We start from the raw sequence: 27,999 nt of genomic DNA, 5'->3' as shown, positions 1-27,999 counted from the left end.
ATGTAGAGTATACACAGAGTTTGATTATGAGCTGAAACTCACTATGAAAGCTCCATAATTCTCTGTAGGCTCAGCACTACAGGCATAGTGTCGCCAGACAGTTATTATTCAAAGGTATTTTTCCTCAAAACTTGTCTGGAGTTGATCTTTAAGTGTGTAATAGTATCAGAATTAGAATCTGTTGAGTTATTGAGTTATTCAGGGGGAAAAGCAGGATTGGTGCATCTCTCACAAGTAATAATGTTTAAAAAAGAGACATTCAGAAGGTTTATCATTTATTGGATTTATCAAAGATTTATACTATTATAAAAAGCAGCACATTGAATAACAACATTATGATTTTTCTTTAGGCCTGTTGAATGTTAGAAGGTGACAAAAGGCTTGACTCCCTTACAGTAGCAACAGCTAGAACAATAATGAGTAGGAGACACTCAAGACTTTCTTATTTCTTATTATGTTAGAATTTTAAAGGATGGGTTTACCCAAAATGTTCCATATTTTCTCACTTAACACTATTATCGAGTCGTGCATTTAACATTTTTGAAAGTTTTCAGATATCTCTGGCTCTTCACAGACCTCACTGTGATGAGTTTTCATTGGAACTAGGTTGAACCAGAAAAAAAAAAATGGCACACTGAGATTTCTGGATTAACCAGAGTAATCTGGTGATTATTTCTGAAAATAAAAATGTTTTAATTTCTTAAATTTCTAACAATTCTGTACAGCTCCATTGAATTAAGGCAGAGGCAAATAAACCAGCTTTTTGTGGTAAGGGTAAACCAACCCTTTAAACAGGTTACACAGTAAAAAATAAAGATAAGTTAAACACAAAGAAAAGTATATATTTACAAATGATGTCACATTGACCTGAGTCTCATGTGGAATTTATCTGAGAGGAGGAACTGCTGCTGCCGGAGCTCTTGGTCTTCTGCCCTCTGGTGGCGCTGGGCTGCCGCTGCACTCTCTGGCTGGAGCCCTCTCTGCTCTTCTCGCTGTGGCTCGCTCCAGCTTTACTGCGCACTGCTGACAGGAAGAAAACATATGATGAGATGAAAGATCAGAAGGAGGTGGAGTTATTCTGACTGCAGCCTTATGTTTATTCCAAGCAACATGGCACGTTCAAAAATGTAAAGGACGATGACGAGGAAAACAGATGAGAAAATATGCATTTCACATACGACGTCAGAGAAAATGGTTACAGATTCTTTACCTTCTCTTAACTGCAGCTGAGATATTACTGCACATGTACACTGCACACCTGAACGTAGCATGAACCATGAAGTGACTAGAAAGTGCTTTTCGAAATTATGAACTGTGATGGATGAGTCTGAGGAGAGTTAACGTGGGTCTGTATATATCTTCATTCAATATGTAATGTCAAGAAGGCTTAGTAAAAACTACTACTATTTTAATACAGTAAATACCAAACAGCAACAACCAGACTAAATGGGAAGGCTTTAAGATTTTTTTACAATTTCATATCTGGGGTAAATAATTTTTTTTTCAAAATTCTTGTTCAGTTCAGTAAAGACACAATCACAAAACGTTAGATGATTTGTCTCGAGTGAAATCTCTCATTTCCTTCATCTTCTTCTAGTTTTCCTGTGTGCACCGGCCAACAGAGATAGATTTTTGCTTTTTCTTCTTCAAGCCCCATTATTTATCTTCTTCACTCACACAGACAGACAACTCCACCTCAGTCTGAAAGGACACTTGGCTGCCAAAGAAACATTTAGCAGCCAAGTGTGTCAAAATGTGCTAAAGTCCAAAGAAATTGGAGCACAAAAAGTGCAACTGTCCAACTACTTTTCTGAAATATAAATTCTCCCCAGGAGATTGTTAAATCCAATATATGGTCAAAGTCCAGCTTTCACTGAAAATCAGGCAGTTGAATTATATTTTCCTCAATTATTGTGAAATACGCAGTGAATTAAATTTTTTCTGTTCTGTTCAACATTCATGCAGAGAGACAAATTTTTGAATTTCTAAATCAATAAAGAGTCCCAGAAATAAAAGTTTCTGAAAAGAATCGCATTTGAACCATTAACTGGTATTGGAGGATTTCTTTTCAACTTCCTAGCCACTTTTAAAACAAAAAAATAATGAAATGTGCTAAAATGTTCAGGTTCTGTCAATTCACACACTCGTGCATGTACACACACATGCATACACACATGTTCCACTCTGCATAGTCATGAAATGGGGAAAGCAGTCAAAACACAGAATGAAGTGTCGGCACAAACCCCGACATTTATAATAAGAAAGGAAAAAGGGCAAGCAAGCAGACAGATGGAGGTGAGGGACACAGTGCAGCAGAGGGGACCTTGAGAGTGAGGAGAGCTAGAGTCTTGGGGGCCGTAGACCACAATCTTAGTGTTGACCCTTGTGGCTCTGAGGCCAGACGCTGAGGGGGGAGCGGCAAGAGGCTTAGGGCTCTTTCCAGAGACCAAAGTGTCCTCTTCTTCAGGAAACAAGAGGGACAGAAAGAAAAGGAAAAAAACAGAATTCATGGGGGATAAAAAGGAAATTAGAAAGCAAAGTGATGCGCACACAGTGGTGATCAGCTTATCAGACCTTTTAGTGTATAACCTTGGTCTTCAGTTCACCGCCATTCAAGTGCAAAAGCTCATTATGGGGTGAAGTGAAGAGGGAATTTAGTTAGTGGGGGGGATTAGGCGACGCAGAGTGAAGGACGAGAACCTCTGCTACAGTACGTACAGTGCTTCAGTGGAGGAATGTGAGCGTTTCACATGCTTGAAGAGGGACGGGAGAAGCAGAGAGCGCAGGGAGAATACAAAAGTAAAGTGAAAGGTAAACTTCGTCAGAAAAACAAAACACATTAAAACATTCTGAAAGCTGGGCCCTTTATGTTGCTTTAAAAGGGATCCACACCCGCTGCAGCACATATCCAGTGGTGTTTCAGCCAGTTTGTAGCCTGGTCAGATATGAAATGACAATGGACTGAGAGATTCCAGTTGCTATAGTTTGTATTACGTCAACCGTTATCTGGAACTAAGGCCTTGTTCAGACCTGGTATTAACATCTGTCCTGAGAGATCCAATCACAAACCACAGCGTTAAAGGTTCAGTGTGCAGAACTTAGTGACATCTAGTGGTGAAGTTGCATGTCGCAGCTGTATACGCCTCACCTCACCCTCCCCTTCCTAACATGAAAGAGAACCTGTGGCAGCCTTCAGTTGTCATAAAAACTCAAAAGGTATTTAGTTTGTCCAGTTTGGGCTACTGTAAAAAACATGGCGGCCTCTGTAGAGGGGACCCGGCCCTGATGTACATATAAAGTATTTAAATATAAAGGGCTCATTCTAGGGTGAAGAAAACAACAATTCGTACAAATTAGATAATTACACCCAGGTGAAAACATGACTAGGATTATTTTACTTCCCCGCTCTATATGCGAGTAATAATCTATGAAATCTGTGTTTGCAAAGACCAAATGATAGTTTGAGTTGTTGCAAATGTGTCCCATGTCACAGTGTTTGTATGTGTCTGTGTGTGCAGGGGTGGGGGGGGGGGGGGGCAAGAGAGAGACTCAGAGACAGAGAGGAGTCAGTCCGGGCTGAGTAAATCTCATGCAGCAGTGTAAAGAAAGATTTTACCAAATTAAGAGAAGTGTAAATCACTTTGTGGTGTTTAGTGTTGATATTGTGAACAAGGATACATTTGCTTTCACACCGTGTAAAGAATGTGGCCACATGCATCCCAGACCACCTCTGACTGTGGTCTGAGTGATCGGATCGGAGCACTGACCTTAACCCTGACCACAGCACAGACATTAATACCAGGTCTGAACGGGGTCTAAGATGACATCAATTGATTATTCTATTATTTAATGGGGTGTTCAAGTGCAGTGCATAAACAGTGAGGGTTTAGCCTGGAGCTTCAGAGGCTTGGCCTAGATATGTATGAGTTCTTCAACCAAATGAATGCAAAGGTCCAATTTCCACCATCTCGAGTGCAAGGAAACAATAACATTGAGTTGCAGTTAACAACAGCCATGATGAATTCTGTTCCGTATGGAAGAGTATGAACAATACCAGGCTCCTAGAACTCTAACAGGTTAAAGAGAAAGCAGCCGCCAATAAAGCTTTTAATTAAACCTGTAAAATGGAGCCTCTTGTCTGGGAGAGGGTGTAAATGAGACCTTCAGAGGGAAGGTCTGAAGGTCTCAGTTTGGCTGTGCACCACAACTTATTCACTCATTTGCTCTATAAAAAGTAGTGAACTGATCCAACACCACACTCATAATCATCATTATTTTAGATCTTCATTGGCATTTAACATCTATAAAATGCACTTCAATCAATATTGAGTTATTTTGGACAAAGCCTTTTGAATGTGATGGCGTAGTTTGAACAAAATGGAAAGAATAGGAAACCCTCACATTACTCTGACTGGGAATGTGTTGTTCACACATTAACTTATCACCAGGATGATGGCAGCCCTGCACTCACAGCCTTTCAGCGGTGTTGAATTTTAGCTTTGTAATCAGATATACATCCTACATAATTAGCTGAATTGATTGTGTTGGGACCCAATACTTTAAATGATCTATACATTAATTAGTAATTAAGTCATTGATTTGATATAAGTGCCAATTGTGGTGCGTTAACAGCTTTTCTAACTCGTTGTGATGTCATGTCAGCAGAGCTCTAATCAGGATGAGGCCATATCTGTTTTTGTATTGAGTTTAATGAAAAATAACATCCCCAATCCTTTATCACTATAAATCATGTTTTGTTTCTTTACAAGTGGACGTTTATCAGTAGCTAAGATATTTTTCTGTAATCCCAAAAAGTAGTGTTTCAGCAACCGCCCCCTTTTTACGAGTAGATCTATGACTTAAATGTTCTGATATTGACGCACAGCCCTGGATCAGGACTCTGCAGTTTCCAGCATGAGATGCTTCAACCTGAGCAGAAACCTCATCCGCCACAATACGGACAAAGACCTTCTGGCTTTCTACCTGCGATGCAGCCAGTTAATTGCCACTGCTCCCACCGCTCCCTGCTGTCCAGACACTCACCTCTGGGCTCTGTGGGGGCTGTGGTAATGGTGGTGTGGGAGGCAGCTGAAGTGGACTCTCCGCCGCAGCTGTCGGCCACTCTCTGACCCGCACACATGGCCTTCAGAGTCTGGAAGACCGCTTGAGGAGCCACGTTCATTTTCAACAGTTCCACTATGATCCTGAGAGGACGGGAAGAGGAGCATGAGAAACAGACAGACAGCCTTTTCCCTTCTGTGTATTCCTCCACACACACACACACCACAGTCAGCTTTCCTCGTGGGTACCAGTGCGCTTACTTGAACACCTCTTGGTCGATAGTGAGTCCTGCAGCCTGGGTCAGTTCATACAGCTCCGCTTCCTCAACGCTGAGCACCTTCTTCTTCTTGATGGCATATTTCTGCACGTTGGAGGTGACCACCAGGGCGGGGGAGTCCGGGGCGGAGGGCAGAGTCTGCTGCGGTTGTTGAGACATCAGTGGTGGATGCCTGAGAGCAGAGGACGTGTGGCTGTCCACCGGGTACAGTGAAACACAGGTTTAACGTTGAACACAGTGAGCTGGGCGCCCAGAATGAAAACATGGCAGAGATATATCTCATCCTCCTCAGCGAGTATCATCAATCACACGAGAAAAGACCGGAAACACATTTTAAAAACACAGGGAAAGTTATTTTTAAGTGAAAATGTATAAATACCCACTGAGAGACGTGCGATGAGCTTCCTCTCTGCTGCTGTCTTCTTGATCAGAACAGGGGTGGACGCGCGAAAAATACGTCATAACCATGACCAACCGCGCTGCATTATGGGACTTGTAGTTCGTAATGGTGGTGGGGGGTTCAATGAAGTTGACGTTTTTATTTTTTTAACTCTTTAATTTATCTCTATGGTAACCACAGACTGTGATGGTTACTTATCAAATTAATTTGCTGTTGTTTTCTAAATATTGAATATACAAGCCCTTTAATTTAAAACATAATCAGCACTTTAGACATGTTTTGATTATTCATTGCTCCCTTATTTCTATGACAATTGATTATAAATAATTTAAGCAGATGAATTGACACATTTATTAAATGTTCCTCTTATGTTTATTATGTGTCTGAATACAGGAAGTCAGGTTATTTTAGTATATTTACGTTTTGCTTCTTGTTAGCGTCGACACGACTAGTTTGCATTGCGCATGCGTAATAGAATAAGATAATAGCCCAAATCGCTATTATTTCACTTATAAAACCATCGATATCATACCAAGATACAATAAAATGTCACATACAGTAAATTAAATTGTATTTTTGCGGAATAAACTGAGTGAAATAACGGTATTGTACGGTGATGGGGCTTAAAGAACGACACCGGAAGTCTTTGCGGGATTGTGCTCTTGGCCCTGCTCAGTCCTTTGCGCTGTCGTCCAAGAATGGCCGCTGCCGCAGCAGGAATAAACAAGCAGGGCGCTGTGGCGACGATGGAGCCCTGCACCCGACACGGGAGGGCAGCGCATGGAAGCACGGTCAAGGTTGTAACTCCTTCACTAACGCTCACATCTAGATGGAGGCATGTGGTGGCCATGTTGTTTTATCGTTTAGACTCGAGGGGTCGACGGCAGGCTGCCTTCGTGGCTGCTGGTTTTGGGTGAAGGCTGCTGCGTTGGCGTTGGTGGCGTCGGATACAAAACACTCATCCTCCGTCGATCAGAGCTGTGTTAGTGAACATGTATGACCAGAAGAGCTCTGCGGGTTTCACCACGAGCTGATGTGCGTGCAGTGTCAACCACAGGGCTGCTGTTTAAGGCTGCTAACACAGGTTCATCTGCACTGACTGTGCCTCACCGCAGCTCCTCAGTAACGTGATCGGTTTGAAAAGTCGCTGCTCGGTGTGCGTGCAAGTTACAACCTGCTTCTCTCTGAATAGTCACATGCGATTCTTTTAAAGATCACAGCAGGAGGGTGGCGGGTCGAGGTGACTGCGAAGGTCTCAGACCTGCTGTGATCACATTGATGTCAGTGAATTATCTCACCGTGATCCATCTTTATACAACTCACTGTAGACGAACTGAAGATATTCACCAATCAGCCATCAACCTCAGTGGCTGTCTGTTAATCTCAATGGGTCATTGTAAGGGTTGTGAAATCGGTGCCAGCTATTAAAACACTCCACCCCTCTAATGTCAGAACTGGTTCTAGAGCAGTAGCTGATACAGACACACACGCAGAGGGCTTCTCTGGAATTTAACAATATTGTATGTCTTCATTCCCAGGTGCTGGAGTGTGGCGTGTGTGAGGACGTCTTCTCTCTGCAGGGGGACAAGGTCCCTCGTCTTTTGCTCTGTGGACACACAGTGTGCCACGATTGTCTTACCCGGCTGCCCCTTCATGGCAGAGCGGTCCGCTGCCCCTTCGACAGACAGGTCACGGAGCTGGGTGAGAAAGAGGATCTCCTGTTCCTATAGTAACATGAAAACATATTCATGTCCTGTCTGAAATGCATGCATGCATGACCTTCATACACCTGTCATGTTGAACAGGGTTTAAATATTGAAAAGTTATTATAAATTAGACAGCATTACAGTGATGACATTGACACACCAGACACTGAGCAATACAGGCACAATGCAATGTAAAATGCTTATACATGGAAGTAGAATCTGAGATTGTTTTTCTATCTGGAGAAAGTTCTGAGGATTTTTTTTTGCATCTCTCCATGACTCATCTTCCTATGGAATCTAGCCAGATCCAGAGATCTGCAGGTTTCACATCATTACAGAGTGGGAAGTGCACCATGAACATCTGGCAAAGTTGATTAAAAGGTGTCTAGAGGATCCAAGTTGGATGACAATAATATCTGAGGGTTAAAGCCAGTTCCAAACCATAATAAGGTTTAATGAGACAATTTTGTAAAGGGGTTTATTCAGTTCTTGTTCATGTTTTAATAGATGTGTTATTGCACTGGATTCACACCGGACAAAAGAGCAACTCTGCACAGAGGAAAAGTGCTACATTTCAATTTTTTCCCCCCAATGTCAGTGTTTTAATCTCTTACATCTGTTTAGGGGACTCTGGAGTTTGGGGGCTGAAGAAGAACTTTGCTCTGCTCGAACTCTTGGAGCGGCTCCAGAATGGAGCGTCCAACCAGTCTGGGATGGCGGAGGATGCTCTGAAAGGCATGGGAGAGGTAAGGAAACAGTACTACAGGTGCTGAAAGCTTTGTATATGACACCTTTCATTCACAATTCTTCTTTTCATCTAGTGCATAATACGGTGTGATGAGGACGAGAGCCACACGGCCTCGATGTACTGCACCGTGTGCGCCACCCACCTGTGTGCTGAGTGCTCACAACTCACCCACTCCACCCGCACCCTGGCCAAACACCGCCGGGTGCCGCTGGCGGACAAGCCTCATGAGAAGACCTTGTGCCTACAGCATCAGGTCCACGCCATCGAGTTTGTCTGCCTGGAGGAGCCCTGTCAGACTGGGCCTCTCATGTGCTGTGTGTGTAAGGAGTACGGCAAGCACCAGGGACATAAGGTAGTTAAAAACATGCTCAAAACTAATATTAGATATCCTCACCCGAAGAGACATCCTCATCCCCAGCTTTCCTTTCAGCATGCCGTTCTTGAGAGTGAAGCTAATCAGATCCGTGCATCCATTTTGGACATGGCCCACTGCATCCGCACCTTCACAGACGAGGTGTCCGAGTACTCGAGGAAGCTGGTGGGCATCGTGCAGCTAATAGAAGGTGGCGAGCAGATAGTAGAGGATGGAATTGGCATGGCACACACTGAACATGTAAGACAGAGAGCGGCCTTCTCAAATATGAGCGATTTAGCTTCTTTCCGGTATTTATGTAATTCTCTGCATTTTCCATCAGGTCCCCGGCACAGCAGAAAGTGCACGCTCCTGCGTGCGAGCTTACTTCGCAGACCTCCACGAGACTCTGTGTCGGCAGGAGGAGATGGCGCTGAGCGTGGTGGACGCTCACGTCAGGGAGAGGCTGATCTGGCTGAGGCAGCAGCAGGAGGACATGACCATCCTGCTGTCTCAGGTGTCCACCGCCTGCCTCCACTGTGAGAAAACTCTTCAGCAGGTAGGAAGCACAACAAACTTTTTGTCAGGGCAAGAATTAAGTCTACAGTCTCGGGTTGATGTACAGTAGTGATGCACGAGTCGACCCAGAGACCATGGATTGACCTGCAATACTAGGCTGTGATTACTCCACCTCTTTCTCTCGCTCTCTCCCTCTCAGTCTCTTTTATACACACACATATGCACTAGAGAGTGCAGGTTAAGAATCTACATTTCTGAAATATAAATCATCTATACTTTTCTCTGACTATTACTTAGAATTGGCCAGGGCTCTGGTCAATGGCTGAAATCACTCACTACTCACTGTATGGTGAGGTTGCCATTTTATAGCGCTGTCCTAATGTTTAGTAAGAATTTTATTCCCTATATAGTGGATTCATTGTTTCCCACAATGCATCTGCGCTCATGCTGAATGAAAGAAAACGGCCAACAGGAGACGTCTGAGTAAAAAGCATCAGATGTGACACAATAAGAGGAAGTGGCATCTCCTGTTGTGTTCTCACATCGGCTCTCGGACATTTGGGTTCACACATACAGCCTCTCAGGAGTTCAGTGCATGTCTGAAAGCAGCTATACAGTGTTCATAATATAGTTTACCTACAAGTTTTTTCCTTTACATGTCATGCATAGTATTTGTTTATACATCCCTGCCAACTGTTTTTGGTCATAAAGAAGAGGCTGTCACTAATGACACGGTGGACTTTTTCATCGAAAAGTTGTAAACAGGGATAGAGGGTTGGGTTAGCTTTCATCAGGTGCAGGTAATAAAAAACCTTGACCCCTTCACTCCCTCAGTTCACCTTTAGTCCTGATGTTTGCTCTTTCTTTTCTGTTGCAGGACGACTGCAGAGTTGTGCTGTCAAAGCAGGAGATCAACTGTTTGCTGGAGACACTACAGAAGCAGCAGCACCAGTTCACTGAGCTGGCAGATCACATTCAGCTGGATGCTGGCATCCCTGTCACCTTCACTAAGGTGCATGCCGTCCCCCACTCGAAATCATCCCTGTCCCCATCGATCAGCCAAGAAATCATGTTCAATGTGAGGGGCTTGAATTTGTTCCACTATGTAACAACCTATTCCAAATGTTTCTAGGACAACCGGGTCCACATTGGTCCAAAGATGGAGATCCGTGTTGTGACGCTGGGGCTCGATGGAGCAGGAAAAACCACCATCCTCTTCAAGCTGAAACAAGATGAGTTCATGCAACCCATCCCAACTATCGGTAAGTACATTTGCAGTGTAATGAATATGTATCCGTTCACTTATTTAGAAATGTTGTGTTATTTTTCAGTCGAATCTCCTCAGCATTGTCTAAATCTCTTTATTTCACCCTAATTTAAGGTTTCAATGTAGAGACAGTTGAATATAAGAACTTGAAGTTCACCATCTGGGATGTGGGAGGAAAACACAAGCTCAGACCCCTCTGGAAACACTACTATCTCAACACTCAAGGTACTGGATGCACTTTACGTTCTTTAAACATAAAGTCATATATTGTCTAAATGTTACACAACAAATGTAATATATTCTGCAGCATTGAGAACATGGAAAACAAAGATCCCTGTTGATAGTTGACTCGAGACACATTTTGCTGGAATAAAAATCCACCCTGGCAAAGTGCACTTGATTAAACAGTTTTTGAGCTCAACACGTGTAGTTTTTTATGAACTTCATATATGTCTTTCTTTTCAGTAAGAAAAAATGACCCTTGTGACAGGAAGACACTGTAAATTAGGTCTTGTCTTGGAGCAAAGGCACGAAGTAGGACTGAGCTTACTTAGTCAGCACAGAAATAAAGCAGTGTCGCCGTTTATACAGCGAAATGGAATGCAGCACATGAGTTTTACAGCAAGATTAAAAAATGCAGTTAGAGGATGTACTACCTGGCACATTTCAGTGAGTGATGTCAACATGTCTATTGAGTTGTAGACAGATGGTGCTGCAGCTTCAAACTTCACATTCACAGTGAATTTGAAAATGCACCACCTCAAGCTGTTTTCTATTATACTATGTCTCTGACTGTTATTGTTTGTGATGCTCAAAGATCCCTTTTTCGAGAACTGGGTTCTTTATCAACATTCTTGGTGTCTGTCTCTGTGCTGGCCCTGTTCAGACCTTGTATAGAATCTGTCTCTGATCCCATCACAAGCGAACAGCTCCGAGTTCATCAGTTCACACCAGGCATTAGAATGTGTCTCCTGTGATCAGATGTCACAGGCATGGCATAGAGAGCAGGGGTAAAGTTGTGGTGATGGCAACAAATAATTCAGTGTATGTGGAAAACTGAGAGGTGTAAAAATACTTTACTTCATTTTGAAACGTACAGGTCAGGGGTAAGTCAGCTGAGTAGGCGGTTCCTCACATGTAGCCCAGAACACATTTGCGTTAAAAGAATGTGGCCACATGATCGAATCTCAAAACGTGTCTTCAATGTGTCTTTGGTGTGTTTGACAGCTGAACTTAGCACTGTCCACTTTAGATTGGATCAATGGATACCAGGTCTGAACAGGGTCAGTGCCAATGTTAATGGAGGGGAATTAAGTAGATATTTGAGATATTGCAGAAGATAAGGAACTAATAACTTTGACCTGCTGGTGGCACTAGAGGCAAGGGGAAGTCAGTAAGGTTTTTTTTCTGGGTATCATGAATATTCTTGCACATCACAGCAATCCAAGTCATTAAGATATTTCCGGCAGAACCAATGTGGTGAACTGAGCCACACATACATACTTACGAGTGGCTAAAGATCTTATTTTGGTATATTTTTTAATGTACAAATGGTTTCTACCACTGGATGGTGGTTTAAAAATGTGGTAGCTAATGATGAACCCTAACTTTATGTATGCGCTTGTGCAGCGGTGGTGTTTGTGATCGACAGCTGCCACAGAGACAGACTGATGGAGGCCCACAGCGAGCTCGCCAAACTACTGACAGAGAAGGAGCTGAGGGACGCCTTGTTGCTCATCTTTGCAAACAAGCAGGTAATGGACTTCAGACTCACCACCCCCCCCCATGTGAATGTATCCTTTCTTCTGAGTTGATCCTCAGTTTTTATGATGTTTGTGTTAAAGGATGTTCCCGGCGCTGTCTCAGTGGAGGAGATGACGGAGCTGCTGAGCCTACACAAGCTGTGCTGTGGGAGGAGCTGGCACATCCAGGGCTGCGACGCCCGCAGCGGGATGGGCCTCCACGAGGGTTTGGATTGGCTCTCCAGGCAGCTGGTTGCTGCTGGTGTCCTGGACGTAGCCTAACTGTCAGTCCCCTGCCTCTCCTTACTGACTCTCCCCTAAACGGCCAAACCCCAGCCCCCGAGCTCTCTCCATCAGTTGTATCACGACCTCCGAGCATTAACTTTTAAGACGACACCGTGGCTTTAAGCCTTCTCTCATCATCTTTCCCTCTTTGTTCACCGCTGTGAGCAAAGACAACAAAGATGTTAATACTCTCTTGAGGCTCATTTAATGGGAACACAGAAACTATAAGCTATCTGAAAGCCTGTCCAACCTACATGCACCAGCCTGAGAAATAAACCCAACGGGACAAAAACCTGAGTTAGTACGACAACCTCTTATCCTGCTTCAGTTCTAAGGCAGCTTAGGCACACAGTCTAACACATTGTTACTTTCGCTTTTCTTCGTTCTAACCCTTTTATCGATAGCTAGTTGACTTAGGTCCAGTCAAATGTTAGAAATGCTCCATATCCTGACAGAGTGGAATGTATCTCTGTTCTCTATGTCACATGTTACTCATCATGGCCATCACAGTGCAACAGCAATCTCAACAAAATGCAGAGTCGTCCTTATTATAGTGACAGTATTGATTACTCCTGGGAAATAACAGCACCTCCCCTTTTAGTTAAATCCAGTGTATTTGCAGGTAAGTGAGATGGGACAGAAACGTTCACCAAGGTCATATTGAGCCCAGAGGATCTGCAGCGGCTTCGAAATGACGATCTAATGTTCCGATTTTAGCCGAGCTCTCACTTCACCTCGTCATCTAATGTAAGCAATAGCTGTCAATGTTTCTTGGGTCTTTCAGTTGCGTGTGCAAATTAATCTTTTAAGTGTTTGAACCTATTTAAATGCCACAGCTGGTCTTGAAATGGCGCACCAGTAAGAGTTTTGGTTTGAATGTAGTGTTTACTGTTGCAAGAACAAACTGTTTACTGAACTTATGTTACTTTCGGGGTGGTGGGGGGGGGGGGCCGTGTGAGAAAACCCGTTTTTATGCACCGACTCTGCCTGTTTTGTGGAGGGTCTTGCGCGCAGGATTTGACAGATGCACTTGTCCGCTGCCTCACTGGTTTTCATTTGGAAGCAAATGAAGTCTCTGCTGTTTCTTAGTCGACTCGAGTATTAAACTCGCAGCAAACCAACACGTCTTGTGAAAATATTCCTATTTAAACATCTCACGAGTCCTGATCATGTGTCTGGAGTGCTTAACAAGATGGTACACCCTTTATCTGAAGCCTTCAGGAATGTAATGTGAAACATTAAAACCTAACACTGACACTTGTCTTATTATTGAGGAACCATCATTTGAGTTTTTCATTTAATCTTTATTCATTGCTATGTAATGTTTACTACTTGTACCTATGTATAAAAATACAAATAAAAAAAAAAATGCACGTGTGAAAAGCCTTTCCACATAGTTTGTGAAAACATTTTCATTTGTTTTTGAACTGTAGAAGCACAATGCGCATTAAAACCTTTGTTACCAGTGGACTTAATGATGGCTTTTGTAAATTATTCATAATGTTCTGCTGTAAAATAAACTACTTAACCTTATTTTTCTGGCTGGCAGCTTTTTTCTATCTTTGGCACTGGAATCTGCTTCGTTGTGCAGAAAGGAGACTGGTGACCGACCTCTAAAACATAACATCCTGACTACAATCGCACTGAACGTCTTTAATTAGTCAATCTGGTAAAAAAAAAACATGTACACAAATATGGACGTACAATCACTTGATGGTTATGTTGATGATGCTGATGTCTTCGTATGGTTTGTCGGTCTTGGGGTTAACTTTCACATTGGAGATCCTCTGGACGGCCTCCATGCCTTTTGTACATCTCCCAAACACAGTGTGCTTGTTGTCGAGCCAAGGCTGCGGAACAGAAAACATTTTTTTTTTTTTTTAAATCAGCAGGTATGGAGTCATTGCTGGATTCATCTAGGTGTCAGTTAAAGCTGTATTCAGACAGAGCAGGAGATTGAAGCACAAAATGTGGCAGCTGCGGTGAGCCATGGAAGCAGGGGCACAGCTCGAGACTTCATCCTGGATACATTTATGTTCCAACTTGTGAAAATAAATGTATCAAGGAAGACAAGTTCAATGGATTTTTAAACCTAGTTTATGGAGAAAATGAATGATTAATGACAGTCAGCATTAAGAATGCTCACCGGTTACACCCCTATACACTTGGTCCTGGAGACCTGTTCAGGGTATACCCCACCTCTCAGCCCTAAGATTGGCTCCAGGCCCCCTGCGACCCCCAGATAAGAGGGAGGGTGGATGGTTGAATGGTTCTGTTGCCCATTCATACAACACCCAAGCCGAACAAGATGTCAGTTTGGGATTCTAATTCATTTCTTAATCTTGCTCACACATTGGAGAACACTGGTTCCCAACATTTTGGTCCTGAACTCCACTGGGGCCTGCCAAAGCTTCATGAGGCCCTCTTAAGTTTAAGGGGTGTGAATAAAAAAAAAAAAGATCTTTAACATTTGAGATCTATTTTTAAGTGGGTTAAGTGTTTTGCTGGGTATTAATACAGCAAACAACTGGCATGAAAGAATGGTTGGGTCTATTGCTCATTTCTTACAACATTTTTACAAACTGGTCTGACAATGTTCTGTTTACCCCTGTATTCAGTCTTTATGCTAAGCTAAGCTAACTATCTCCTGGATGTAATGGAATATTTAATGGACAAACATCATCCAACTCCCAGCAAGAAAGCTAATAAGCATGTATCCCAAAATGTGGAACTTCTCCTTTAAAAGATCAACATATTACAGTGCTCTTAAAATAAGAATAAAACACTGGTACATATTAAACTTTAGGTTCTTATGCCACAGTGTTTGATCCAGATGGGAAATGACCTGGTCTTCTTATTTAAACATGTGGCTGACAGCCTGTATAACATCCAGCACATTATGTAAGAGCACGTTGGATGATCTATTGTGAACTACTAACAACTTACAGTGGGTACGACAGTGATGAAAAACTGGGCGCCGTTGGTGCCGGGGCCTCCATTTGCCATACTAAGCGTGTACGGGCGGTCGTGCCTCAGCGTCCCGTGGAACTCGTCCTCAAACTCTCCTCCCCAGATGCTCTCTCCTCCCATGCCTGTGCCTGTGGGGTCTCCTGTCTGAATCATAAAGCCCTGTGCACAAGAGAGACAAAGATTAAGACACAGCAGACAATGCAGAGATTGATATCGGGGTGTGTTTTGCCTGATGAACAGATAAGAAGACATGCCTTGATCACTCTGTGGAATATGTGACCGTTAAAGTAGCTATTCCTGCTGTGAACACAGAAGTTCTCCACTGTTTTTGGGCATCTACAAACAAAAGAGCAAAGTTCTGTTAATAACTGGTACAATGTAAAGATAATTTCCAAATAAAACCATCATGTGCGAGCTGAAAACCTACTCTACTGGGAAGAGCTTGATGTGGATGTCTCCCATGGTGGTGTGGATGATGGCACTGTCAGACACTCTCTTGGGGCCCTCGGCCTGAGTCGCAGCCATAACCTCTTCCTTGGAAGGTTTCTCGTTAAAGATGTCTCGGTCTGAGTCGGCGCCCTTTGTATCCTCCGGTTCTCTTTTGGAGAACTTGAGAAAAAAAGATGCCTTAACATAAATACTAAACAGAAAACCAATAAAGCTTTATGATCTTGAAGTGAATGTCATGTTATCTCACCATGTAAAAGCGGTTCTTCTTGAAGGCTGTGCAGAATATGGTGGGGTCAGGCGTTAAGTTATCTAAGGCAGGATTATCAGACGCCTTCATCTCCACAGTGGGGGCCACCTGCGAGGCCTTTGCGACGCCCTGAAACAAACTCAGCTGGACCACACGAATGTTCTCCAGCTTCCCGAGGATCCGCACACATCTGGGGAACAAGATTCATGAGACTTTACTTCACATTTGACATCCACCAGGTACTTTACAACAAGGTGGTGGAAAAGACAAAGACTGAATTTATTCAACTGTGGTAAAACTCTACTGATAATATACAAAATGCTGACACATCAGAGTATTTCTACTGAACCTACTTTTTTACTCTTAAATCAACACTTTTTACTTTTAAAATCAAATGCCACACATTTAATGAGAATGGCTAATGCTTAGAACATCAACTACCAACTAGATGATGCTATATATCAGAATCTGGAAGGTGAAACAACTTTATGGGGAACGGGGATGCTTTTCATTCTATTACTTCCTACCTGTTGGTTTCCACATTGATGACCTTGATGCCCAGCATGGTCCCGTAGAGCACAAAGTGGCCAGTCTCATCAAAGATGATATTTGTCAACCGGATACCATCCACTTTCTCCAGCTCTCTCTCCGAAGCCATTCGTCGCCCAAACTCCATGTCAGGCAGCTGCTGCCTCATCTGTTGCAACTCTGTGAACATCTAACATACGAAGCATGTGTGATGAACGTGTGAATTCACATCAGTAAAGATTCAAGCTGAAACGTGTGTTAGAGCTCACCGTTAATGATTCATCAAACACCCTCGTCAGTTTTCCTGTCAGAAAACGGAAGATCCGGACTTTCCTGTCAGAGGCAATTGTGGCCATTTTCCTTCCATCAGAAGAAAACGCAAGGCTGGTGGGATAGGTTTTGTGTTTTGCAAATTCATACAAATCTGTGTCTGTTTTGAATTCCCAGTCCACATGTTTGGGGAACTTGAAATCACTTGGAAGGCCGGTCCAGTACTCCAGCATCCCCGCTTTGTCTGCAGAAACGATGACTCTAAATTTGGGATTTAGGCGCATTTGGGACAGCGGCGAGGAATGCATTTTGTCGAAGACATGGAGGCAATCGCTGCCTCCCCGTCCGTCATACACAAAGATCTTCCCTGTGGTTTTTTCCGAGCAGGCCACTGTGGAAATGGCATCTCCGGGATTATAGATCCACTCACACTGACCTGGATGAAAGCTTCCAAGACGAGAGAAAAATCATGTATTAATAAGAAAGAGTTACCACTGTGCCTTCATGTGAACTCATAACACCTGAATTACACTTGTATTTCTAATTTAGACTCACCCCAACTTCAGCATATTGATCATGTCAAAATTGACAACATCAAATACTTTCATGGCCTGATCATCACCGACAGAACAGAAAAGAGCCCCCTCAGAACTGACTGCAATGCACTCCAGGAAACCTGCGGAAAATGTGACGATAATACCACTGCTCATTAGGGCCGGACCATATGACTTCAAAATAAATACCACCATTTCCCCCCCCCCCACTTTTACCTCAATTACAATTAATTCACAAATTATATCACGTCTTTCCTTTTAGCCCATCACCATGTAGATCGTTATAAAAGAGACAGATCCATTCAGTTCATACCGAGATGACTCCGGAAATGTTTGACAAACTCTATTCCCTCGTCCTCTCTCTTCTTCCAGAACTTGACATGGCCGTCCTGGCTGGCTGTGATGATGAAGTCTGTCCTGAAAAGAGAGAGATTAAGAGGGAGTCCTTGTAAATCTCTTTGAGAAAAATGTGTAATTATGGGCTTTATAAATAAAAAAGTGTCTTGACCGCCTTCCTGTATATGTTACTGTGACAATATGGCTACTAACTGATGTATTGAATTTGTCTCTCTGGGCTGTGAATGAGTTTGAGGTGGACTGATTATACAATATAATAATAATAATAATAATAATAATAATAATAAATGATAGTTTTACACCACAGAAAAGTCTGTTCTTGTCAATTTTCCATGTGAGGCAAACAAGCCTGTTGTTTTTATGAGACAATGTATTGGGAACAGGAAATCCGTTTATAATAACAAGAACATAAACACTATTGCATGTAAGCCAGTGATGTGCCCCTCCATGTGTAGATAGTTAATCGCCCAGAGAGAGTCACAGCTACATATAATGGGTAGATCCAGAATATTATGGATGTTATAACATTATGGAAGAGTGTTCCTGCATATTGAACTGATCACTTTTACTTCTGGTGGCTTAAGTACATTTGTTTGGAAGAAAATAACATTTTAAATACAGGGTCTTGACGTGTGAGTACTTTTGGACTGTTGCTTTTACATTTTGAATGAGTAAAGGATCTGAACACTTCTACCACCACAGAGCTAAAGTTGACTGAAGAGTGACTTACTTGGAGCAAACTATGTGCGAGATAACGTCTCTGTGCATGTAGCTCCTCTCATACATGGCAGCGGAAGGCAGGTTGGCCAGGTAGACGCGCTCATATTCCAAAACTGAAAACAAAAAACAAAGATATCCCACAATAGCCGGGGGCTCTGGTTAGCATTCATTAGCTTCGATTAGCGGGAGTCTGATAAGAACGCAAAGTAACCAGATAATAAACCACCACAAACAAACCTTTTCTTTTCTTGGACTTTGTGGCTTCGTTGGGCAGCGGCCCGACCCATTCTTCCTCTTCTCCATTTCCTTCTGCATCCGGACTTTCATCTGCTTTTCGTTTTAAATCCACATTGTTTTCTGACTCCGCCATCGCTTCAGATCGTCAGCGCGGTCCTATCACAGTTACGGTACTTCCGTCCGGACGTACTTCTGAATTCTGTCTTATTGTTGTGAATACCCTCCCTTAATTTCTTCACACAGGTCATTACAGCCCAAAAAATATTTTCACCATTTTACCTTTGGTCATAATGGATTTTAAAAGAAAGTTTGCATCAGAGTTCAGCGGACTGATATGCAGCGGAACACAACTACTTGGCTGTTTCCTAGGGTTTGTTATCGTCGAACACATGGGTCAAACCAACAGTCAATTATAGGGGAGTACGCGATATAGTTTGGGACTTACCTGTTATTAGCACGTTTAAATATCGATTCTCATGTAACAAAATAATTGGATAAAACTAAAACTATATTTAGTTTGTTTTTATGTTTAGATTGTGATTGTTTTAAAGAAACAAAAACGACAAATGTTTGTCATTGTTTTCCTTCCGAGTCCCCCGTTTTCTCAGGAATAAACAATACGCTCACTTCGGTAGCCAACATGGCTGTGGACAGAAAAGTATGAAGTGTGACACTTGTAAACCAAACTAATCCAACAACATTAGCTACCGTGTCATATGTTCAGTGTCTGTGAGAAGCAGCAGAGAACCCACCATTTTCTGGCATCAACGGGAAACGCAGCCGAAGAGACAGAATGAGCAACATTTACATTCAAGAGCCTCCAACGAGCGGGAAGGTGAGCGAGGCTTTTTCATTTTGACTGCAATAGCTGTCTTTAGTGTGTGTTTTTTAAGAAAGGCCTTCAGTAAATATACTTTAACTCTACAGCTCGTTACGCTCAGGACGTCTGGGTTTTTTTTTTTTAAATGTAGCGACGGCCTGCAGTCCTGAAAGCTGGAATTGTAATAAAATCACTGGAACCCTCATTGCATTCACTACAACCAACGTTACTTGTGTCTGATGGGATGTTCGGGTTGTACAGCAGTTGATTTGCCTTGCAGACCACGTGTAGATTCGAAAAATCTAGTCAGGATTTCCTCCTGAATTCACCCACCGACTTCTCTCTCCCTGTGATTTCTTTTTTCCTCAGGTCCTGTTGAAGACCTCAGCGGGTGATATCGACATTGAGCTGTGGTCCAAGGAGGCTCCTAAAGCATGCAGGAACTTTGTGCAACTGTGCATGGAAGGTACAAATGAACTAATGTGTAAATCACTGCCAGACAAATGACTCGCATTTATTTTCTAACATACTGTAAAGCTACAGCAAAATCATTCACCCGGTAAAACCTGCCCTCCCAGTTTGGAGAGGCCAGATTTTATACTAAACATTACTGCACGCATGTCAAGAGTTTTTGCTCTCCAGATTTGTTACATTTCACATTTTCTTTTCAGGAAACTCTTCGGGTATTATGAGGAAACTTTGCAAAAATCGCATGCCTGGAAAATGATAAGCTCTCTGTCCACTAGGTTACTATGATGGAACAATATTCCATAGAGTGGTGCCTGACTTCATCGTTCAAGGTGGAGATCCGACTGGATCAGGGACAGGTGGAGCGTCCATCTATGGTCGGCCATTCAGGGTCAGACTGCTTCTCTACTTCATGTTCTATTTATTATTCTCTATAATAATGTGCAAATCACTCTTAGCACATATTAACTTGCTAATCCTGATGATCAATCACACATCAACCTGTGTCCTTTTTTAAACTTTCAGGATGAATTTCACTCCAGATTGCGCTTCATTCGAAGAGGTCTGGTTGCCATGGCGAATGCCGGGCCTCATGATAATGGCAGTCAGTTCTTCTTCACCTTGGGACGTGCAGATGAGCTCAACAATAAGCATACCATATTTGGCAAGGTAAATCTCAAGAACTAAAGTGATTCACTTAAATGTTTCTGTCCTGAGCAAAATGTAATGCATTTTCAACAGCTTGGTCAGATTCTTGTAAATTATTGATCATCGTTTGTTTTCCCAATTCCAACCACAGGTCACCGGAGACACAGTTTATAATTTGCTCAGATTAACAGAAGTTGAATGTAACCATGATGAAAGACCTCTAAATCCCCATAAAATAAGAACTGCTGAGGTATTTTCTTCTTATTAACTTGCTAACTTCTTACTTTTGAATCTCCGTGTGTGAAACACTGACACACAAAATCGTTTGTCTTTTCCAGGTGCTTCATTCTCCTTTTGACGACATTATACCTCGTGAAACTAAAAAAGGAAAAAAGGAAAAAGACAAAGAGGAGGCAAAGAAGTCACAGTCGAAAGCCACAAAGTGAGTGCTGAGATTTCATCTGTCTTTCGGTCTCTAACAAAATCTTTATGCTGCGGCTGCTTGAACAACAGGCGACAATGCATTATTCTGTTCAAAGAGTATTGTGATGTTTGTAGGAACTTCAGTCTGTTATCCTTTGGAGAGGAAGCTGAAGAGGAAGAGGAGATGGTGAATCAAGTCAGCCAGGTACTGAATTACTAAACTTGTCTGTGTCAGACAATAAATCGTTATCTTCCTCTGCAATTGACATTTATGACAGTTACAACTACAGGGAATGTCTGAGTAATATCATTACTGAGTAAACACTCTGAACATAGTCATTGCTTTGGAAATACCAGTTTTCATCAGTTACTCTAGAAACTGTAACATCTGGGAGCAGCCACACATTTGACAAAAATATTTTTGGACTAGACACATTAAAATCTTATTTAAATTGATTGAATTGTTGTTGGTGCAGAACTTAGGCTGTAAACTCTGCACAATCAAGCACGTAGGTTTTATCCAGTTATTGTAAAGTGTAGTTAATAGTTTGACCTTGGTTTAATAACTCAAAATGGTAACAATGTGAAAAATAGATGAATGGTGATTTAGAAAATCTCCCCAAGGCGAAAATAATCTTTTTAATATAATAGAAACGATCGAAAAGTGTTTGTGTTCATTCCCACTAAGTCATTGGAGATCCTGATTGGTTCATCTCAGTTATTGGCCAATGATGGTGTTGATCTGGTGATAGTGAGATGTGTCAATATCTTGCACAAGACGAATGATTATGTGTCAACCCCATTAGATGAGTCTAGCTGGGAATTGTATTTTATTGTATGATCCATATAAGTAAATAAAATGTCAATCAGACAAGACAAGCCTACTACTTAGACAAACGTAAGGCAAAGGCCACATTGTGTTATCTCTGCTACTCACTAATGGGAATTACAGGTGCTGAAAATAACCCCACCCATTATGAAACCACATTTAAATCCAGAAGATACTGATGTTTATTTCTATCAGCACCAAACTGCCCAAACTCATAGTTATCAGTCCTCTAAATATGGAGTTAAAATGTCAAAAACACGCTCTATCTCACAATGTTAGAGAAAGTGAAATCCACCCCTTTCATTTGTATCCATGCTGAAGTTTATGGGTTCTTTCTTGGCCTGTTTCATATACATCCACCAATTTACATAGTAATGAAACAGCTTTTTTAGGATTTGATGTTGCATTGAAATTCTTTTTTTTCATTCCAAATGTGTAAAAACAAAATCACTTGCTCACCATTGTTTCATCAGACATTAAAGGGAAAAAGCAAAAGCAGCCACGACCTTCTGAAAGATGATCCAAGGCTGAGCTCTGTTCCAGCAGTTGATAAGTATGCACAATCACTAATTAAGTAATAGGTATGTTAGCCTTAATTTGTCCCTAAAACATTACTTTATATTCCTTCTTTTAAAGGAAGAAAAAGAAAGAGACATCTGGAGATACTCCTGAGGTAAGTCAGACAATGCTATTAATGTTAATATCCCTTTAATTTGAAAATGTTAAAATGTCTGGTTTGCCCCACCAGTGTCACTTAAATTTCATTGGGCCTTTTCACGTGTTCTCGCAGACAGATGACGACGAGGCTGAGGATGATGTTGAAGGCGACATGGATGCAGATGAAGAATACGACTCAGATAGGAAAGAGAAGATGAGAGAGCTGGTCAGTAAAAAGCTGAAGAAAGAAAAAGGCACGGAGAAAACAACAGAGCCCAGTGAGGAGGAGCGCGGGAAAAAGACCAGTCGCAGGTAATGACCGCATGATTCTTTACTGTGCTCGAACTCTTAGTCTGAGTCTCTCTGTTACAGGTTTTGACTTCACAAAGAAATATAAACTATGTAAAACAGATGGGATGTTTATTAAATCGTCTATCTGGCCACTGCACTGGCCACACAGCGTCAGCATTGTCATGACGTTGCTCTTGTACTTGTAATGCAGCATAACAACCTGACAGGGGCAGTGTTGAACTGTGTAAATCAGAAGTGAAGAAAAGCACATTGAGAATCTCTCTGCTCTTACATTACAACAATACCCTGAAAATAAGTTCAGAAGAAGAATGTTTTTATGACCAGCAGAGTTTGTGTAATAGATCTACATCAGATGTATTTTGCCTGACCAACAGTCCAAAACCCAAATATGTTCATATATGATGAGAAAAAGCAACCGATTTGAACTGGAACCAGACGGTGTTTGGCATTATCTGCCTGAAAATGTTGAAGAATTAACCCTTTCCAAAGTAGTTGATTTTCCCCTAAATGGTCAATTTTCTCAGCCAATCGTCTCAGCTCCCCACTGAGTACATTTAATAGAGTTCAGATACACTAGAACACATCTAGAAGAGAGGAGAATGATTTGTATAATGTTCAGACAGCAGTAGGGATGAGACACACCAAAAACAATCATTAACGTGTATTAATTACTGCCTCTCTGTGCAGCAAATCCTCCCAGAACAGCCATGTTTTGTCTGCTGGTTTCTTTGATAAGGTCGCGGTTGGATTGATGTGCTTTCTACCATTTTAAAGGGAAAAAAAAGGTCTGATTCAGAGCGCGTGTATCACCTCTAATCTAGTTTGCTGTTCATTAACAGTCACATTGGAGAAGTGTTCGGATTCTATCGAATTAAAAAAACCTCTGATAAATTTGTTGACACAAGTTGGTTGTGTTGATACACACACATTAAAAACTAGAAACCCTGCTCTGCAGATATATGCCTCCGTCAACCAGTGTAGTTTCTGTCTACATAATTTTGATTTGCAGATTCATATAAGGTCACCGTGACCTTTGATCACTGTAATCTGATCAGCTGATCTGAGTTTAGTGACAACTGATCAAAAATTGAAGTAAATCCCTCCAGGTGGTCTTGAGATATCACATTCAAGAGGCCACTGGGACCTTGCCCTTTGACCCTTGACCACCAAAATATTATCAATTAATCCGCGAGTCCAAGTAAACAGGAGTGCCAAATTTGAAAGAATTCCTGATCTAAACAACAACCCCCAGTGGCAGCCATGTTGTGTGATTTAGTTAAGTAGATGTCCGTTAAACTACTTAACTAGACACTGTTTCCTTGATCTACGTAACTAGCCAACCTACAGAACAACTTAATTCGCCAGAGGATACTGGTCAGTGCTCACCAACCTTCAACTGAGAAGACCACAGTCTCATTTGTTAAGATAACAACCCTCAGTAACAGCTCCGACAATAGCTACGCGTTTGACAATCTTAAGTAAAACTTAATGAAGAAGGTGGAGCACTCTCTTTGTTACAAATCCGCTTCCTTTGCCAAAATGGACACTGGGGATGAGCGTGAGGACATATGTGAAACACCAGAGGCAGGTCAGGAGCTGTCTGAGGAAGAGTGCAACAGAGAGCTGGAGATGCCTCAGACCGAGGAAGAGTGCAGCAGAGAGCTGGAGATGCCTCAGACCGAGGAAGAGTACAGCAGAGAGCTGGAGATGCCTCAGACCGAGGAAGAGTGCAACAGAGAGCTGGAGCTGCCTCAGACCGAGGAAGAGTGCAGCAGAGAGCTGGAGATGCCTCAGACCGAGGAAGAGTACAGCAGAGAGCTGGAGATGCCTCAGACCGAGGAAGAGTGCAACAGAGAGCTGGAGCTGCCTCAGACCAGAGAAGAATGCAGCAGAGAGCTGGAGATGCCTCAGACCGAGGAAGAGTGCAACAGAGAGCTGGAGCTGCCTCAGACCAGAGAAGAATGCAGCAGAGAGCTGGAGCTGCCTCAGACCGAGGAAGAGTGCAGCAGTGACAAGGAGTTGGCTCAGTCTGAGGAAGAGAGGGGCATTGTCGTGGAGCTGGCTCAGATCAAGGAAGAGTGCAGCAATGAGGGGAAGCTGCCTCAAACTGAGGGAGGATGCAGCAGAGAGGTAGAGCAGTTGTAGATGATGAAAAACGTGAAGGTGGAGCACGAGACAGAGGAGAGTGAACACACATCGTCAAACAAGTAAACAAAGAACAAGCAGCAGCAGAAGGATATAGGAGACAAAGTCCTCACGGTTTCTACTGAAACCTTTCGATGTCAAGTCGACAATCCTCCTGAATCCACTGGCTGTCGCCGGCACAGATGCATAAAAAAGTGATTTATCAAACCTTAGTTTAAAAAAAGAAGAATTTAAACGTCCAATATGTAACTTCTCTTAGGGTTCTCTTATTCAAAACAATAACAAAGGACCTAGTTTGATGACATTGTGAAGCAGCGTGGGATCATGGGACATGACTCAGGTTTAAGTCATGTTCACTGATAAGTAATATATAAAGTTTTATTCTTTTTACGCAACAACCACTTGAATTTGTGAGGACCAGCAAAAAATTTCCTCACAATGTGCAACAGTGCAGTTTCCGTGTACATATTTCTACATACTGTTTTTCCAGATTTAAGGTAACTGTGACCTTTGACCACTGAAGTGTAATCACTTTACCTTAGTCCAAGTGATAACTGATCAAAAGTTGAAGAAATCCCTCCAAGCAGTCGTGAGATATCCTTCAAGAGGGCAAAAACCTGTTTTTGAGGTCACCATGACCTTGACCTTTGACCATCGAAATGTTATCAGTTCATCTTTGAGTCAAACTGAATTTTGTATACGGACATGCGGACAGACACACCTAAATCGTTAAAAATAACAGCTCATTACAGCTCATCTGTAGTTATTTGGCACATGTTCAACATATAAGAAAATATATTTCTGATGCATTATGCATAGATGGACTGAGAAACCGTTTATCAGATCGTTTTAATCCTTTAGTCTAAAAGAGGTCCCCATAGCAAGGACAACTAATCAATATTTTCTTTATTTAATTAACCAATTATTTGGGTCAAGCTCAACAAATATGGATCCTACATTTCCCATAGTGCAGCTCAGTTGCATATTTCAAGATGACAGCTTCCTTTAAAAACCATCAGCTCTAGCTCGTTATGCACGCTTTCTGTAAAAACAAATATAGGGCTAAAGCCCAAGCAGAGATAACCCCCATGACATCACTATGACATAATCAGGATTATTTTCTCAGACTCCACAAAGCTCCTCCAGAGCCACAGCAGACGTTAAACAACAGTTTTCACAGGCTAAACAGTGCTAAACTCAACTTCCATGTCAGGACAAGTCTTAAGCAGTTCTGTCGTGCAAATTGCAAGTTCACGCCAATCAGCAAAAGCCAATTAATGCATGTTTACATCCACCCTTATTTTATGAATACTAGTTATTTCATCAAGATAGACAGCTGGTGTAACTATTTTACCAGTGTATTTCAGTGTCATTAAACCATTGAGACGATGTAATCAAAAGAACGGCAGTAATATTTTGACAGTGTATAAAGTCGGAAATATGGCATTTCTGTTTATTTCATGTATTTATTAGAGGAAGATTACATCCTCCTCATCACTCCACTGATGGTGTTGCCTGCTGCTACGAATTTTAAATATCTTCAATGGAGCAGAGGCTTCAATAATTATCACGTGCTTTATGTACGTTAGGATTCAAGATCATTACCATTTGCACTTTGCAGTTTTTTTTTCCACCTGAACCAAGTTTACTTTATGCAATATTTTCTTATTTTTTTCTGAATTTCCTGCAATTCCACAACATTATTTTATGGGTAATTTGAAAACGTGCACATAACATTGCATTTCATTTAGCTGATGCATGTATCCAAAGCGACTTACAATAAGTGAATTGGAGGGCTGGGGTGTAAGGTTTAACCATGTCCTGTCCTAAGGGAGCAGAGGAGCAGAGTAGTGTGAGTGAACTTACTGTAGGTAGGTTGAAGACCAGTCGACCTGCTGCATTCTGGATGAGCTGCAGAGGTCGGATGGCACTAGCAGGTAGACCTGCCAGGAGGGAGTTGCAGTAATCTAGGCGTGAGATGACAAGAGCCTGGACCAGAACCTGCGCCGCCTTCTGAGTGAGGAGGGGACGTGTTCTCCTGATGTTGTGCAGCGTGTATCTACACGAGCGGGTTGTTGCAGTAATGTTGGCAGTAAGGGAGAGTTGACTGTCGAGTGTCACACCCAGGTTCCTTCTGGCCTGGGTGGGAGCTACCAGAGAGTTTTCGATGGTGATAGTAAGGTCATGGGTGGGAGAGCCTTTCCCTGGAAGGAAGTGTAGTTGGGTCTTGTCAAGGTGGATGGAAACCCACCTACAATATTGTCACCCCCACCAATGTCTCCACCTCTGATTCTGTCCACTCACTTCCACACATGCACACTCGTATCTCAGTTGTGGCTCACTGGACCAACATCAGTGGACCTGCTATTTGAAACAAGAATGTTGGCACCCAACGCAAATTACTTACTGTGCTGAAGTAGAAGCAAACAGTGGCTCTTTCTGAGGCAGCAGTGTGAGAGAAATGAATGTGAGAGTGGAAGGTGACGGCGTGGGTGATGCAACATTAGTATGAAAATGACCCGAGCAGAACGGAGCTTGTCTTTCATCTCTCTTTGATGCTATGGGTTGGCCAGTTATCTCTGCTTCATATCCTCTTAACATGTAGCCCTCAACACACATCATCATACCCTTCTCTCATTAGTGCTAATGGGATAAGGAGCGGGCCCCCAGTCAGTGTGTGTGAATGTGTGTGTGTGTGTGTATGTGAGAGTGTGTCCTGACTGACAGCCAGCCCAATGCAGGCAGACTGTAGTATATCAAACACAAGCGCAGATTGTTTTGCTACAAGAACTGTAACCCAACACAGTGGTTTGTCTTGGCAGGGAATCAAAGAGCAGGCTGGTAGGTACAGTGTTAGTCCGGGACAAAGGGGGCATTGTTGCAGGGTGAGCTCTGCTCTCCCACTGTTGCTTTGGGCTTTCAGCTGCTCTGTGCACAAGGAGGAACACCAACTGGTAACTCGTCACCTGGGGGGGGAAAAGGATAGAGGATGTTAGAAGCATCCACT

The 27,999-nt window shown here is 42.5% G+C and overlaps 4 protein-coding genes across 8 annotated transcripts in view; 2 read left to right on the top strand and 2 right to left on the bottom strand.

Annotated features, from left to right (window-relative positions):
- Positions 1-254: 254 nt before the first annotated feature.
- mzt2b (mitotic spindle organizing protein 2B) lies at positions 255-5,814 on the bottom strand. Of its 5 annotated transcripts, none has more exons than XM_034603232.1 (5): positions 5,722-5,814; positions 5,322-5,510; positions 5,044-5,204; positions 2,324-2,461; positions 255-1,020 (listed from the first exon to the last, which is right to left on the bottom strand). In XM_034603232.1, the coding sequence occupies exons 2-5, from the start codon at positions 5,495-5,497 to the stop codon at positions 875-877; spliced, it is 621 nt and encodes a 206-aa protein (XP_034459123.1). In that variant the 5' UTR covers positions 5,498-5,510; positions 5,722-5,814; the 3' UTR covers positions 255-874. The 5 variants fall into 5 exon arrangements, with proteins under 5 accessions (XP_034459123.1, XP_034459122.1, XP_034459120.1 ...); XM_034603231.1 differs by having other exon boundaries at positions 5,322-5,531; positions 5,722-5,806; XM_034603229.1 differs by having other exon boundaries at positions 5,322-5,531; positions 5,617-5,744.
- A 566-nt stretch (positions 5,815-6,380) lies between these two features.
- trim23 (tripartite motif containing 23) lies at positions 6,381-13,889 on the top strand. Its single transcript, XM_034603225.1, has 11 exons — positions 6,381-6,535; positions 7,277-7,439; positions 8,069-8,190; positions 8,266-8,544; positions 8,623-8,805; positions 8,888-9,103; positions 9,941-10,075; positions 10,196-10,325; positions 10,445-10,555; positions 11,960-12,084; positions 12,175-13,889. The coding sequence occupies exons 1-11, from the start codon at positions 6,437-6,439 to the stop codon at positions 12,352-12,354; spliced, it is 1,743 nt and encodes a 580-aa protein (XP_034459116.1). The 5' UTR covers positions 6,381-6,436; the 3' UTR covers positions 12,355-13,889.
- Positions 13,066-19,068, bottom strand: ppwd1 (peptidylprolyl isomerase domain and WD repeat containing 1). Its single transcript, XM_034603224.1, has 11 exons — positions 18,691-19,068; positions 18,464-18,566; positions 17,690-17,793; positions 17,378-17,498; positions 16,822-17,269; positions 16,552-16,742; positions 16,025-16,214; positions 15,755-15,936; positions 15,582-15,663; positions 15,304-15,486; positions 13,066-14,207 (listed from the first exon to the last, which is right to left on the bottom strand). The coding sequence occupies exons 1-11, from the start codon at positions 18,821-18,823 to the stop codon at positions 14,064-14,066; spliced, it is 1,881 nt and encodes a 626-aa protein (XP_034459115.1). The 5' UTR covers positions 18,824-19,068; the 3' UTR covers positions 13,066-14,063.
- A 239-nt stretch (positions 19,069-19,307) lies between these two features.
- Positions 19,308-27,999, top strand: part of cwc27 (CWC27 spliceosome associated cyclophilin) — a 32,891-nt gene continuing 24,199 nt past the window's right edge. Inside the window, exons 1-10 of the mRNA XM_034603226.1 lie at positions 19,308-19,525; positions 19,880-19,976; positions 20,257-20,369; positions 20,504-20,647; positions 20,778-20,876; positions 20,965-21,068; positions 21,185-21,254; positions 22,352-22,431; positions 22,515-22,551; positions 22,669-22,847. Of these exons, the coding sequence (XP_034459117.1) occupies positions 19,484-19,525; positions 19,880-19,976; positions 20,257-20,369; positions 20,504-20,647; positions 20,778-20,876; positions 20,965-21,068; positions 21,185-21,254; positions 22,352-22,431; positions 22,515-22,551; positions 22,669-22,847 (965 nt within the window). The 5' untranslated portion in view covers positions 19,308-19,483. The remainder of the gene's footprint in view (positions 19,526-19,879; positions 19,977-20,256; positions 20,370-20,503; positions 20,648-20,777; positions 20,877-20,964; positions 21,069-21,184; positions 21,255-22,351; positions 22,432-22,514; positions 22,552-22,668; positions 22,848-27,999) is intronic.

This window comes from Hippoglossus hippoglossus, chromosome 12 (assembly GCF_009819705.1).
Source record: "Hippoglossus hippoglossus isolate fHipHip1 chromosome 12, fHipHip1.pri, whole genome shotgun sequence".
NCBI classification, from domain to species: Eukaryota; Metazoa; Chordata; class Actinopteri; order Pleuronectiformes; family Pleuronectidae; genus Hippoglossus; species Hippoglossus hippoglossus.
Note: the sequence above shows the minus strand (reverse complement) of the source record. Positions and strands in the feature narration are given on the sequence as shown.

What these genes read in the sequence shown, in the direction of transcription:
- mzt2b (XM_034603229.1), bottom strand. An exon ending in ATCGACCAAGAGGTGTTCAA is followed by an intron (nt 5,205 to 5,321) that starts GTAAGCGCACTG and finishes CCGTCCTCTCAG; the next exon opens with GATCATAGTGGAACTGTTGA. An exon ending in TAGCTCTCCTCACTCTCAAG is followed by an intron (nt 1,021 to 2,323) that starts GTCCCCTCTGCT and finishes TCCTGTCAGCAG; the next exon opens with TGCGCAGTAAAGCTGGAGCG.
- ppwd1 (XM_034603224.1), bottom strand. Translation starts at nt 18,823, where the DNA reads ATGGCGGAGTCAGAAAACAATGTGGATTTAAAACGAAAAGCAGATGAA. An exon ending in AAAGTCCAAGAAAAGAAAAG is followed by an intron (nt 18,567 to 18,690) that starts GTTTGTTTGTGG and finishes TTTTGTTTTCAG; the next exon opens with TTTTGGAATATGAGCGCGTC. An exon ending in ATCAATGTGGAAACCAACAG is followed by an intron (nt 16,215 to 16,551) that starts GTAGGAAGTAAT and finishes CTTGTTCCCCAG; the next exon opens with ATGTGTGCGGATCCTCGGGA.
- trim23 (XM_034603225.1), top strand. Translation starts at nt 6,437, where the DNA reads ATGGCCGCTGCCGCAGCAGGAATAAACAAGCAGGGCGCTGTGGCGACG. An exon ending in CTCTGAAAGGCATGGGAGAG is followed by an intron (nt 8,191 to 8,265) that starts GTAAGGAAACAG and finishes CTTTTCATCTAG; the next exon opens with TGCATAATACGGTGTGATGA. An exon ending in GCATGGCACACACTGAACAT is followed by an intron (nt 8,806 to 8,887) that starts GTAAGACAGAGA and finishes ATTTTCCATCAG; the next exon opens with GTCCCCGGCACAGCAGAAAG.